General features: G+C 29.6%; 1 protein-coding gene across 8 annotated transcripts in view; it reads right to left on the bottom strand.

The window, feature by feature from the left end:
• The window catches only part of LOC126743117 (semaphorin-1A), a 628,852-nt gene that overhangs the window by 97,747 nt on the left and 515,862 nt on the right, over positions 1-15,243 (bottom strand). For all 8 annotated transcript variants that reach the window (XR_007662785.1, XR_007662786.1, XR_007662787.1 and 5 more), the window contains exon 5: positions 161-356. Coding sequence is in view for 2 of the 8 variants with exons in the window: in XM_050450080.1 (XP_050306037.1) it covers positions 161-356 (196 nt within the window). In the remaining 6 variants the exon portion in view is untranslated. The remainder of the gene's footprint in view (positions 1-160; positions 357-15,243) is intronic.

The following is a 15,243-nucleotide window of genomic DNA, read 5'->3' as shown; positions in this document are numbered from 1 at the left end:
CGGAAGCAATAAGAGACTTAATTTTATCCCGTGATAAAAGAAAACGACCACGGCTGCCTGTAGGCACATAAATCACCATCCATAATCCCGGACGGGAAGAAACAAAAAGGGCGAAATTCTCGGTGATGGGATTAATAATAACAGACACACAGACACTTACCCACATAAATCGCCGTTGAATTATGATGGGGATCGTAAGGGCAGACCGCCTGACCCGGTTTCTCCTTTTCGGCGGTGTAATTCTTATTGAGGACGTTGTACTCCCTGCAAACCGGTTTGAACGCGTTCGTTCCACACAGCAATAAACGGCCCTGGGCACTTTTCGCCATTATGCGGATATAATTTTGGCATTTTTCCTGAAAAAATAATGAGTTAATTTGTGTCCGTCGTGCACGTTTGTCTTGTTAATGCCTTATGGACGTTAAGGGTGTTATTTTTTTTTTCGTTGCGGGAAATGGGTTTTCTTGCCACTTAACAAGGATCAACAGGGTCGTTAGGAAATTTTATATATAGCGGTTCTTTTGAACTTCATAATGTAGATATATTATGACAATATCTCTCTAAACAGTATTGTACGTCCTGGATACGTTATTTTTATGTCTCGCGGACGTACATACATATAAATACTTAGAAAATGTATATATACACCTGTGAATTTAGGATTTATCAAAATTCGACTTATAATAACATTTCCTTACTACATTTGAATTTAGTTTTACTCTTTACTCAGTGATTGAAAGGATCTACTACGATCTAGGCCAAATTCATGGTAAGCAAGAGCATATTTATTCATTTTGGTAGTGATGAATTACTTATTTTAAAATATAATTTTAAGGTGCAGCACTACAAGCAGGGATTGGAAGCACAAAAAAAATTGAAGAACAAATGCTTTTGTTTTTGTACTTCCTTAAAAGTTTAATTTTTATTTTGTTTTTTAGACCTATACATGTTTTTTTTTTATATATTTTTTTTTTATAATCAATATATTCTTTCTACACAAAAAAAGGAGTCATGTAGACATCCTAGATACGTCACATTATGTCCAATACATGACGTAAAATGTCCTAAAAGTACATTCGAATGAGGTAGAATCCTGCGGAAAGTGGACGTCCTTTATTCGTTCATAGTATGTAATACGTCATTAGTACGTATCTGTGCTGTTTGGGTAACTGCACTTAAAAAAAAGGATCTGGCAAAATTCTAAACACTGAATGCTGTATGTGATATCTTGAGATATTCTACAAATTAATATGAATTTGGGAATAATTAATTAAATTAAACGAGTACCAATCTGCGTAAGTTCATTTGATACTGACTGACTCGTCAAATTGCTATATACACGTTAAAGACAGGACTAAAGCATCGAGAATATATATAAAAACTTATGGGCATTATAACAATTATTAAGGAGTTTTCGCACAGTATATACTACAATGTATTTGACCAATATTGATTTGGGAGAAAGTGGTACAAATTGACCTAACGTTCTTTAGCTTAAACAATTTCGCATAATTAACTTAATTTTATGATTTATTTAACTAATTAGGTCAAGACTTAAAATTATTAAATAATTTAAAAAAATAAAGTATAATATACTTGGAATCCCATTATAAACGCTTCATAGAACACCAACCTGTTTTATGGAATACCAACCCCTATACTTAATCAACGATCACAGGTTTTTTATCTTTAGAAAATCAGGTCAGTATTGCATCATTTGCATTATTTAGTGGAAAAAATAGGAATAACCCAATTGAACTCAATGTCTGAAGGTAAATAAAGTTTTCAAAGTTTTAGTTACCAAAATAAACGTCTGGTAATAAATATTGATAACCCTGAATGCATATCTTTAAAATAAAGGCTGCATTTAAATAAATATTTAAGTTCATTATTTTTTTTCATATTTAAAACAAATATTATTATTCTTTATTTGTTTTCTTTAAAGGTACGAGAATATTTTAATTAATTAATCCTAAAAATGAATATTAAAAAATAATTTTTTTTTACTATACTGTTCTGGATGATTTTGAAAAAAAAATCAAAAATTTCACAAAATGCTCATCATTTGAAAACTAGTAAGAATCCAAATTTGAAAATTTATACACGTATTAATTAAATAATTTGATTAAAGGCCTATTTCAGGGAATTTTGGATTTATGTACAGGATTTTGAGAAAAAATTGAAAAATTTCTCAAATCGGCAATAACTCAAAAACTAATCAAAATCCACATATTCCTTGAATAATTTGACTAGAGAATTTTTTCTGAATTTTAGGTTCATGTACAGGAGCTTGTGAAAAACAAGGATATTGGAAGAAAATTATGTTTTTCCTAAAAATTTCACAAAACCCAATGCCCGTAACTCACAAAATAGTCAAAATTCAAATTTGAAACTTTAGTCACAAATTCCTTGAATAAAACGATTATAAACAAATTTTAGGAATTTTGAATTCATATACAAGAATTTGTGAAAAATAAGTATTTAGCCGGGAAATTATGTTTTTCACAAAATACCCATAACTCATAAATTAGTCAAAATCCAAATTTGAAACTTTAGTCACAAATTCCTTGAATAAAACGATTATAAACAAATTTTAGGAATTTTGAATTCATATACAGGAATTTGTAAAAAATAAGTATTTAGCCAGAAAATTATGTTTTTCATAAAATGCCCATAAATCATAAATTAGTCAAAATCCAAATTTGAGACTTTAACCACAGGTTCCTTGAATATAATGATTATAAACATATTTTAGGAATTTTGGATTCATGTGCAGAAATTTGTGAAAAATAAAGATATCGAAAGAAAATTATGTTTTTCCTAAAAACTTCACAAAATGCCCGTAACTCACAAAATAGTCAAAATTCAAATTTGAAACTTTATCCACAAATTCCTTGAATAAAACGATTATAAACAAATTTTAGGAATTTTGAATTCATGTACAGGAATTTGTGAAAAATAAGTATTTAGCCGGGAAATTATGTTTTTCACAAAATACCCATAACTCATAAATTAGTCAAAATCCAAATTTGAAACTTTAGTCACAAATTCCTTGAATAAAACGATTATAAAAAAATTTTAGGAATTTTGAATTCATATACAGGAATTTGTAAAAAATAAGTATTTAGCCGGGAAATTATGTTTTTCACAAAATACCCATAACTCATAAATTAGTCAAAATCCAAATTTGAAACTTTAGTCACAAATTCCTTGAATAAAACGATTATAAACAAATTTTAGGAATTTTGGATTCATGTACAGGAATTTGGGAAAAACAAGCATATTGGAAGAAAATTATGTTTTTTCTAAAAATTTCACAATATGCCCATAACTCACAAAATAGTCAAAATTCAAATTTGAAACTTTATCCACAAATTCCTTGAATAAAACGATTTTAAACAAATTTTAGGAATTTTGAATTCATGTACAGGAATTTGTGAAAAATAAGTATTTAGCCAGAAAATTATGTTTTTCACAAAATACCCATAACTCATAAATTAGTCAAAATCCAAATTTGAAACTTTAGTCACAAATTCCTTGAAAAAAACGATTATAAACAAATTTTAGGAATTTTGAATTCATGTACAGGAATTTGTGAAAAATAAGTATTTAGCCAGGAAATTATGTTTTTCATAAAATGCCCATAAATCATAAATTAGTCAAAATCCAAATTTGAGACTTTAACCACAGATTCCTTGAATATAATGATTATAAATTATTTTAGGAATTTTGGATTTATATACAGAATTTTGTGAAAAACAAAGATATTGAAAGAAAATTATGTTTTTCCTAAATATTTCACAAAATGCCCATAACTCACAAAATAGTCAAAATTCAAATTTGAAACTTTATCCACAAATTCCTTGAATAAAACGATTATAAACAAATTTTAGGAATGTTGAATTCATGTATAGGAATTTGTGAAAAATAAGTATTTAGCCTGGAAATTATGTTTTTCACAAAATACCCATAACTCATAAATTAGTCAATATCCAAATTTGAAACTTTAGTCACAAATTCCTTGAATAGACTGATTATAAACATATTTTAGGAATTTTCGATTTATGCATAGAAATTTGTGAAAAACAAGGATATTGGAATAAAATTATGTTTTTCCTAAAAATTTCACAAAATTCCCATAACTCATAAACTAGTCAAAATTTAAACTTGAAAATTCAGACACATATGCCTTGAATAATTTGACTAGAGACATTTTTCAGAAAACTTGAATTTATGTACAAGGTTTTAAGAAAAGCAAGGGTTTTGGAAGAAACACATTTTTTTCCTAATAGAAAGTTCTCATAACTCAAGAGCTAGTCATAATTTAAATTTAAAAATTTATACAAGTATTCTTGAATAATTTGCCTACACAAATATTTCAGAGTTTTTTAAATTACGTACATTGTAAATATTAACAAGAAGATTCAATCAATAAAAAGGTGTTCTCTTTTAGCTGAAAATATTACGGAACTGGATGTTTTAAGGCTATTATCAAAACATGTTATTGATAAACTAGTAGGGGGTAAAATAGGAGACAAAGTCGAAGCAAGCATTAACCGAAGTTGGTAAAAAAAATAAAATTTTGGCGGAATATTTTGAAAGTAAATTAAATTTAAAATTCACTAAAATTTCATGACAATGATACGCTAATAAGCACAGTAACGCTGGATAGCTCTGATAAATGGTTTCAAGAAGCCTCTTTTGTTGACTCACTTCAATTGGACAAATTAAGTGAGGGACACTTCATTGTTATTAAGTCATATATGTGGTTATGACATGAATATTTGTCAAAACAATAAATGCCTTTTTTGTTAGAGTTATCGGGATCTAGCGAATCCGTACCCTTATAATGTACAAACGGAAAAGTAGTAAAAATTTCATGACTATCAATTATTATATTATGAAGAGATATGTAGTAGCTTTGTATTATATTTTTGTTTAAGTTTCAATTTAGTAATTGTTATATTATTTATCACTTAGGTCCACAACTGCCTGTCAAATAATCCGAATAATTTTTATGAGCCGAGGGAAGCGACCCTTTCAGTTTAGTAGGAAAAGGGCCTGCAATTTAAGTCCATTGCTTCTAATTATTTTAAGGTTCATAAAATAAATGTGAAATTCAATTAAATATTCCAGGTACTAAATATGATTTAATTGCCTAGAATAAGTGTCCAAATCATTTTTTATTAATCATTCCAGGTATTTATAGTGACTTGAAATCTAAAATGAATTTTAAAAGTACTTGGATATTTATTCCAGGCATTTAACTGATGTTCTGAAATTACTCTTGGATGTCTTATAATAAACAAACAAAATATTTAACTTAGTTCAATTTCCTTTAAAAGTCTGGAATGGTGGTTATAAGAATACTTAATTAATTATTTCAGGCTTTTAAAGCAACCAAATTACGTCATTGGTTTAACTGAAAAAAATATTACTGTCAAAAACAAGATATTTTGATAAAATTCGTATAAATATATATATACTTGAAAAATACTATAAAGATATTTATTTTAATAGATGCAAAATTTAATTAGTTCAAATGGTTTCTGTTTTCTGTGATGATAAAACCTTAGAACATTGAAAGGTTAGAATTAGTAAACAACAACTTTGTCAACATGTGCACAGGTTGACAAAGGGGGGTGTTTTGTTTACAAACATATTCATCGATTCTCTGTTGTCAAATTTACACGCATTTTTTTTAGCTATATATCAACAATGTTAATTTAACTTATTAATGTTAAAAATAGAATAAATATATACCGATATTATCATAACATCATATCACGGGACAACCGTCGGTATAAATGTAGAATAGTAAACACTTCTTAAGAAATTTATAATTATAAAATATTTAATTTCCATAAAAGTACCTTTACTATAATAAAGTACGTTAAAAAAAAAAATAAGTACGTTTTTAATTTAAAGCATAATCTATTAATAAAAAATATTTATTATATAAATTTTTTTTGACGACGTCACTGGTAAAGATTACTTGTGTCGGTGGAACAAACAATGCGATCAAGCGGCGTTGCAATGTTGTTGCCTTTTTCTCTAATATACCTTATCTACATTCATTTAACATAAATGTTGAATTTTTTAAAGAGTATTTTATCATATTTAATTTAAAAAAAAAATTATATTTTATTCAAGTATTGTTTTGCGCCTGTCAAAATAAACGACAAATTTTTATGCTCTTATAAAGTGTCTTTTTTTTTACCCTAACTACATAAGCATTTGGCATCATTGCATCAGAGATGTTGCACCGAAACAAACTCCCCATAGTTCCACGGCAATGCTAACTCTAGCCTCTAGGATAAAACTAATGAAGAAACTAAAACTGGGACATTAAGTTTTCCAATAACGATAAAGATTTCATAGAGCGAATCCGCAACGACAGCAACGACAACAAATATTAAAGGCAAACTACTACTCCCGTATTATAATCGGGAACGGCTGCCGGGGAATCGATAAACCCCGAGACCGGGATCTTCCTCGAACTCCCGAAAGTCTCACTTACTTGTTTATCTGGCATAAAACACAAGTCGGGTGAAACGGCGCGACGGCAACGGGGAGATATTCCAACACGGCTTAATGATCTCTAATTACCTTTTAGGAAGTTGTCTCTCCGATGCCGTGGCAGTTTTGAGTTACCCCAGCTTCGAAAATTACTTTTCGGCTAATTCTTGGTTTAACTTTATTTGCGGATATGTCGGTTTTGGTCTATGGGGATGTCGAGACACTACTCGATGCTAGAGAGTTTTGTATTGTCGTTCTCTTGAGGAGGATAAAAATATATGAACATATATTTTTGCATACATGCTGAAACTTGATGGTTAACTGATCAAAACTGGACAGATACCCCTAGTTTTCTAATAGTAGATACCCAAAGTTTTTTTACTTAAAAAAACTCTTTTAATGAATTGGCAAAATGTTTATCTTCCCTTTCAATAAGCAAAACACGGGTAATTCAATGACAAAGTATACTCCCTTTAATATACTCCCATCGGCATTCCGTACTGGATTTTTTATTCAATATTAATCCCCTGCTCGTCATCTTTCCCTTCTTAACATGTGATACGTATCGGAATATCGTGGAGATAAAAGGGAAAAATTCAAAAAAAAAAATAAACATTCCCTTTTATATCTCTCCGTATATATAAGATAAAGTCGGATTTTTCCGCCCCATTTAAACTTTTTATTAGACGTGGGAGAAATGGCACTTTTGCAAAATTTATATCTTTTTATTGACAGTTGTTCTGTGGGGTGGCTATGCCATGACGAATAAAAATCTCAATTTTATTTTTTTTTTATATATACATTTGACCCAATTTTCGAAGAGATGTTTCGAAATTGATCCTGAATAAGGAGTTTCCTAGATTTTGTGAATTTTATCTAAAATTAGCTGCAAGTACTCCTAGTAATATTTAGGTGTAACATAACTAGGTGTATGGTGCTTTTATTCTTACTGAAAGAGCCTAATCTTAAGCCACAAGGTTGAATAATATAATCGAGTGTTATTTTAATAAAAAAATTAATTTTATTTTATTTTTTTTTTGAAACAGGTCAAGTCCATGGACAACGGAAGCAAGGAGAGGCAACTTCCATAAATCAAGAAATCCGCGTTGCGATACTAACGCCACCAGTTGTAAATTTGAGATGAGCAATAAAAATGTATTTTAGTTATACGTATCATTAAAAATTGTTACTTTATTTGGCCGATAATTCAAACTTATCTATTTTATGAGTTTTAGTTAAGTAACGAATGGGGCATTTACCTTGTTATAATAAAAATTAAATAGAAAAATAAAATATACCGAATTCTAAAGAAAATCCTTATAATTTTGGTGTATGTTGTCAATATACATGTAGTTTAATTTTTTTCAGTATATAAAGTAATTGAAAAATTAATTTTGGTTGCATAAAATACAATACAATACAATAGTTCTTTATTAAAAATCTTTGGTATTGTTCTGGTGTTTTTTTTTAATTAAATATAAACAATAGATTTTGTTAATAGATTTAGAATTGATACAATTAAATGTATTGTTGTAAAACTTATAAGTTTTCACGTTATACAATATCTTAGGTTAGGAATCCAAATAATCAAGTATTTTTAAGATTATTCTCCAAATATGAAAATTAATTTAAAATACAATGTGGTTTAAAAATTAACTTATTATATAATAATAATAATAATAATAATAATAATAATAATAATAATGTATTTATTTAGCTTGAGCTACAAAGGTAATACATAATATATAGATAATACGAGTATAATACATTAATACATATTTAAAAAAAAAGTTGAAAAAAAAAGTGTGTGCTTGTACAAAATGGCATACATATACAAAAAATACAAAAAGTCTCACATACAGAAAATTTATAAATAAAATTTAAGCCTAAAATAAAATAGCAAAAACAAAACAAACTACGAGTTAAAATTGTAAAATAAAAATGAAATAAATACACATACAAACTACAATTACATAAATAAAGGTAAAACGAATGATAAAACAAAGTATGTACAAATAAAACTTACAGAAAAAGTATAACAATAATGGACCCAAAACTGTTCCCTGGGGAACACCAAATACAACATTAAGAACCTAAGAGAGACTATTCCCATACTTTACACGTTGGACTCTATTACGCAAATAAGATTCAAGCCAGTTCAAGACATCACCCCTAATTCCCAATTGGTTTAATTTATATAGCAGAATTTCTTGGTCTATCGTTTCGAATGCTCGTTTAAAATCTAAGAATACCGCTAAAATATATTTATTATGATCAATGGCTTTGAGAAAATTATCACATATATTAACGACAACAGACTCACACGAGTGACACTCACGAAAACCAGACTGATTTTCAGTCATATCGTTACAGTAATTTAGGAGTTCCTCTTTTACACATATTTCAAGGAGCTTTTCATAGACAACTCATTATAGTTGATGGTATTTGGTACTTTGGGAACAGCAACAACAGACAGTAGACAGTTTCCATGATTCCGGGAAGACTCCATTTTTTAAAGAAGTGTTAATAACATCCAAGACACGATCACCGACAGCACAAGATATATCACACAAGACTTGCTTAGATATGCCATTTTCTCCACCTCCAACGTTTTTTAAATTTTTAAGAATTTTTTTCATTTTTTTCATTGATACTTGACCAAACTTGGAAAATAGTTTACTAGGTTCAGGGGCTCTGGTAGCATTATTTATTACATTTGGTGACTGTGGGATGTTGGTGACAATAATGTGTATACTTTCTATAAAATATTTATTAAATTCTTGAGCAATGCTTGCTTCATCGCTGATTAATTTTCCGTTGAAATTGATTTGTTTGGTCAAAATATGCTTTTTACCTGGTAGTAGAGCTTTAAGATTTTTCCATATCTCTTTAGGATTCTTTTTGTTTTCGTCTATGCATTCTGCATAAAATTTTTCCTTCTCTACTCTAATTTTGTTTACAATAATATTTCTTTTAGTCTTATACTCTTTCCAGGCACCCTCATTTCTATCAAAAACGGCCCTTTTATATAAAGTATCTCTTTCTCGCAACATTTGTTTAATGTCAGACGTTATCCGTTTTTTATCCGCATATTTTTGATTCTGGATAATCTGAACCTTAGGGCGCATTTGGTCTACAATAATCTCAATATCAGTGATCAATGAGTCAGCTAGTAGATTTATGTCGGAGCTATTCTTGTTCCAATCAATAGCAAGAAATTTTTCTTGTAGTAGATGGGAGTCGTAGTTTTTAAACGATCTTTGATGTTTAACGGTTTTGATAGTTTGCTTGTTTTCCTGATTAAGAGATATAGACAAAATCGAGTGGTCACTAATTTTAGGTGTTAGATGTAGCCTGTGCGCCAGATGCTTGTCATTGGTGAATATAAAATCGATTAATGTCTGGCTCGTAGGAGCTATTTTGGTAGGTGTTTCCACAATTTGTGTAAATTAAATTTTTTATTTTGTTACTATAAAACGTATTTTTAAGAAGATCAAAGTTAAAATCCCCAACAAGTATATTAATTCCACTAAAATTACTAACTTCATCCAAATACTCAGAGAAAAAATCGGAAAACTTGGCTTCTTCTTTTTTAGGTCGATGATATAGCACTGAACACAAATATTTCACGCCACAAACAGAAAACTTCAAAGACATTAACCAGACAAAACTATTAACAGACAAAACATTTTTAATTTTATAACGTACATCAGATCTTACCAATGCCATCACTCCCCCTGTTCTACTGTTGTTACTAATAGATTGTTCCATTCTGTACCCATCTATGTCCAGTTCACAAGGTTCAATTTCAGCTGTAACGTGGGTCTCACTTAAAAGCAGGATCTTAGGTGTCCAGTCATTGACTAATAGGGTAATGTTATCCTTATTATTAAGATAACCCTGACAATTAAAGTAGACAATGGTCGTGTTAAGTACAATATTTAAATTTAATTGCTACCTTATGTATTTATTCCTCTGAATATCTTCAATTTTTTTATATGACTCGCATTTATTAACATCCCAAAAGACATGGTTAATATTTAAACTAAGACCATACTTTTCATTGGACAACACACAATTAGCACATTTGACAATATTTACGTTACATTCCTTTACATCATGATTACCGCAACACCTAGCACACACTTTATTTTCTTTACAATCCTTAATAATATGACCGTAGCGACAACATCTAAAGCACCTACGTATCCCATACTCATTAAAGACTGGACAACAGTTCCACCCAATATTCATCCTCTCCCTTTCTATAAATAGCCCATAAGAAGTGGCATCAACTTCAAAGATTATGTTAAATTTTTTATTTACAATTTTTGACCTTCGTACAATTTTAATTTTCCTGTTTGCAGACTCTTGTAAGTTGTTTTGACCTTCAATTTTTTTAATTAGCTCATTTTCTGAAAGGGGATATTCACATTCATTTATACCCACTAACTTGATTCTATATTCCAACACCTTGGGGACCTCAACGCTATATGAATCTCTCATCTTTTTCTGAATCTGATTCTGAATATTAGATATATCTTTCTCGGTACCAAACTTCAAAATAATTCCTCCATTCCTTGTTGGTTTACCTAGAGATAAACCTACTCCAATATCTGTAGGGTTTACTTTTTTCCGTAAGTCCTCCTTAACCTGCTGAACATTTTTTTGAGAAGCCTTCTGCTTGACGACCAATACCTTGTTATCGTTTTTCTTCTGTAAAATTGTAGCATATGATGTTGAATTACTCCCTGCTACTACAGTTTCTGATTTTTTTGTTTCTTTTAAACTGGCAATTTCTAATTTTAAATTACAAGTCTACCTTTTCATTTAACTCCTTCGTTTTTTGAACTAAAAACAATAAAGTAGCGGTTATGTCTACCTCTTGTTCCCCTATATCATCTAAACGGCTTCTTTTTCTCGTTCTCTCAGTACTCTTGGCTATACCAAGAGACTGATCACAAGCTTCACACTTCCAAGTTGCCTTCTTCATATGAAAGCCACGCATATCCACACTACAGCACTTTCCGTGATAATATTGATTACAGCTTGTACATTGTATAACAGTTCTAACATCTTCAAATGGCAATTTACACTTCACACAGAAATCCATAGGATCGCCATCAAACACCGAACTACTACTCGCCATATTAATTTAAAAATCACTAAAATACTCCTTGACTGTCTATTTTAATAACAAAGAGGCAAAATATGATATTTAATCCAATTTTAAAATTGCGTGACTATCCTGCTGTGAATTTTATCTTGTTATATTAGGGGTACCAAAACACACATTTTGACATAAAATACTGTATTTAAAACGCACTCTAACTTACTAAAAACACACAACAAAGAGCTATGGGTTTCTTGACGTGTTTAAAGCTCAATAGACGAGCAGCTTCGTATGTTATATAGGGAAGTAAAATTGTTTTTATTTTTTTACGCGAAAACCATGCGTCGGACGAAAAAACCAAAAAATCAAATTTGTTAAAAAGTGATTGAGGATTTTAAAAATAATTTTGATTTCAAGAAAAAGCAGTGGCGTAGTACTTTTTTCACTAAAAATATTCAATAGGGGACCTGTAGGAACGCTACTGGCAGAGTCTTGATGCATAGAATACATGTCACATTTCATAAAAATGTCTACAATATTGTTTAAGTTATTATTAAAAAACTGATTTTTTTTTGAAAACTTTAACACCCTGTATCGAAAAAGTTAAGACGTTTAGGACATGTGTTCATAAGAACTTTTTTTCTTAAAATGGGTTTAGGAATCACCCTTTTAAATATTAGCACGTTTTTAAGGAACACCCTGTATATTTAGTCAAAATTTTTTTTGTAAATTTTTGGTATATTTATGAACCGCATATGACCGAGGTATATTTATTAAACTGTAGAATTCACGTAGATCATATACGATTCTGTTTACAAAAGGAAGAAACTTTATAATATTTTATAAAATTCTTCTGAAAATTCACTGTTTTTCGTCCACATTATCCAATCTAATAACGCTGTTTTTATACTAAATATTTATATATTGACTCGTATCAAATTTAAATAAACAGTGGCATTAAATTAAATATTGAATATATATTGTCTGCAAAAACATTGTTTTTTATTAACACAACCCTTACCCCCCCACCCACCCCAACCATTTGCTCAGTAAAAAATTCTTTTGAAATATCACTGTTTTTTGTCCATAATATCCAAACTAATAGCACTCTTTTTGTATTAAATATTTATTAATATACTCATATAAAATTATATCAAATTTAAATAAACAAACTGTCTTCATGCGTATTATTTTCGAAAACAACGATTTTTGAAAACAAATCCTTACTGGTAAGCTGTGTGGGGTGGGTGGGGGGCTAAGGGTAAGCTGAATAAAAAACGTTTTCTTTTTTTAAATAATTACCTGAGAAAAAATGCTTTTTAATTAAATTACAGCTGATAAAAAAAATCTATAATCTTTTTTTTTTAATTTATATTTTCTAGTGCAATAGTGGAATATCATACACAAAAAAAACCAGACAAAAATAAAAAATGCATTAACATATATGAAACAATAATTATACTAAACAAGATATACAAATTAAAAAAAAAGTCAAGAATACAAATTTGCTCAAAACTAAACAAGGATTTAAAAAATAAAATTTTTTACACGATTAAAAGCGTTTGATAAGTCAACATACACCGCTTGTACCTGACCTCAAACCTGCGTAACAAAATTGAAAACTTTTAGCCTAGTGGACCTTCTTGCCCTAAAGCCAAATTGTCTGTGACTTAATTCGGTAGTATAATCATGTGCAAAGAGTGTATAGTATACCACAATTTAGCTATATTTAATTAAGCCAATTTTCAAAAGATTGGAATTTCACTAATATTATAACTAATCCTCTTAATTCACAAGCAAAGAGACCAACAAAATCTTAAATACTTATTTCTTCTTGATTACAAAAATAACCCAATTGACAGTTTATTAATTGTCCACATGAACTGTTGGTGTTAGTTATTAAGTTAAGAGATTTATTACTGATCATATGCAAAAAATTTAATAATTTGAAAAAGAAACAAAACAATAGTAAGCTTTATTTGGTTGAGATAAAAGTGACTTGCCAATAATTAAAGAAAATAGTGCCAGTACTAGAAAGGCTCTAAATGGTCGTTTAGTAGGGTAATCAATCAGTAAATATAGTCAGAGAACTTAGTAGGTGGAAACAGAAAATAGAAATTACGAAAATATTCCTGATAATAATGAATATAATTTAAAGGTAAGCAGCTCTGAAATGTTCTGACTTTGGTGAACTCAAGATCAAGTTAACGTATATATAATTTCCCTAAAAATAATAAATTCAAACCAGTTATACAAAAATAGTTGTTTTATTAACACCTCTGATACTTAAGACTCATAATCTAGAAAAGACATGCATACTGGTCTATTTGTGTAGAAGTTGTAAATGTACTTGCAAAGCTTGTTGCCTAACCGCAAAATGCAGTCTTTAATTAAGCTCGCGGACTATTTTAGACCCCTGTCAAAACATGACAATGGTACTCTGGCAGCGGACTATAGTGTTTTCGGCTTTGTAAAAATACAGAGCGTTGATCAGTTTGTTTCGTTGCAACTATGAGTGTGTAAAAGCACGAAATCCCAATGCCTTTACCGGTATCTAAGTAGGTTAATCTTGTAAAAAGTGATCAGAGATGAAACTTCACTTTTGTACCCAATAAAGTACTCAAAGATGAAAGAACTCTTTTAATATCTATCGAGCATAACCAGGAGATCCTTATAACATCACTCACCTGCTCCTAAGGCTTATATTACGATACTCTAAGCAGCTTTTGGTGTCTAAAAAGTGGACTTCAATTATTTCTGAGATGTATATGATGTTGAACAATACAGTGAGAACAGAGGTCAGGGACTGCAGCTTTACCGGTTTTTTGACTGACCTTTCGGACGGCCTGCATGATTTGCTTTTCTAAGATATTTGGACCAGTACTCACCTCTTCAAAACTATGTTGTTTAAGCCTGAAATATGTAGATGCTATAAGTAATATTTCCTGTAGGGCAAATTCTCTTTTATGTCTGTTATGACGGTGTCTGATTAATTTGCAATTTGGATATTTCCTGTTCATTTTCAGTGTTTCTGTTGTTTTCGTCCATCTTCTAAGACACATTCTATTTTGATTGCTCTATACAGGGTGTTCGGCACATAAACCGACAAAATTTTTTTGGCATATTCTTGGGGTCATTTGAAAGCTTTTTACCCTAATACCTTGGGTCCTAAAAGTTACTGTCACCAAGATATGATTTTTTTAATTTTTTTTCCCAAATTACTTAAAATCTCGCCTTTAAAACCATATAACTTTTTTTTTATTAGTGACAATAAAATTACGATTTTTAAAAAATAATATTCCCTAATCTATGGTATTTAAATAGTTAACACCTTTTGTTTCGACTGATTGTCCTAAAGGGTCATACGAGGTTTTTTATTAAACAAATTGTTTGAAAAAAATTCAACGTCAAAATCTAATTTAAAAAAAGTAGCAGGAACTAGGAGCTTCATTTTATTTTAATAAATTTGTTAATTAAAATTTCTCTGCGTTGGTATTGATTTATATTCTCTTACACTACCATTAATTCAATAAAAATAAATACAAAGCAAGAAAAGTTGTCGTTTTTAAAAGAAACCCTTTGTCGTCACCTCCCAAATTGAATTCAGCCGT

Source organism: Anthonomus grandis, chromosome 12, assembly GCF_022605725.1.
Source record: "Anthonomus grandis grandis chromosome 12, icAntGran1.3, whole genome shotgun sequence".
Taxonomy (NCBI): domain Eukaryota; kingdom Metazoa; phylum Arthropoda; class Insecta; order Coleoptera; family Curculionidae; genus Anthonomus; species Anthonomus grandis.
This window is presented reverse-complemented; position numbering and strand designations above follow the sequence as displayed.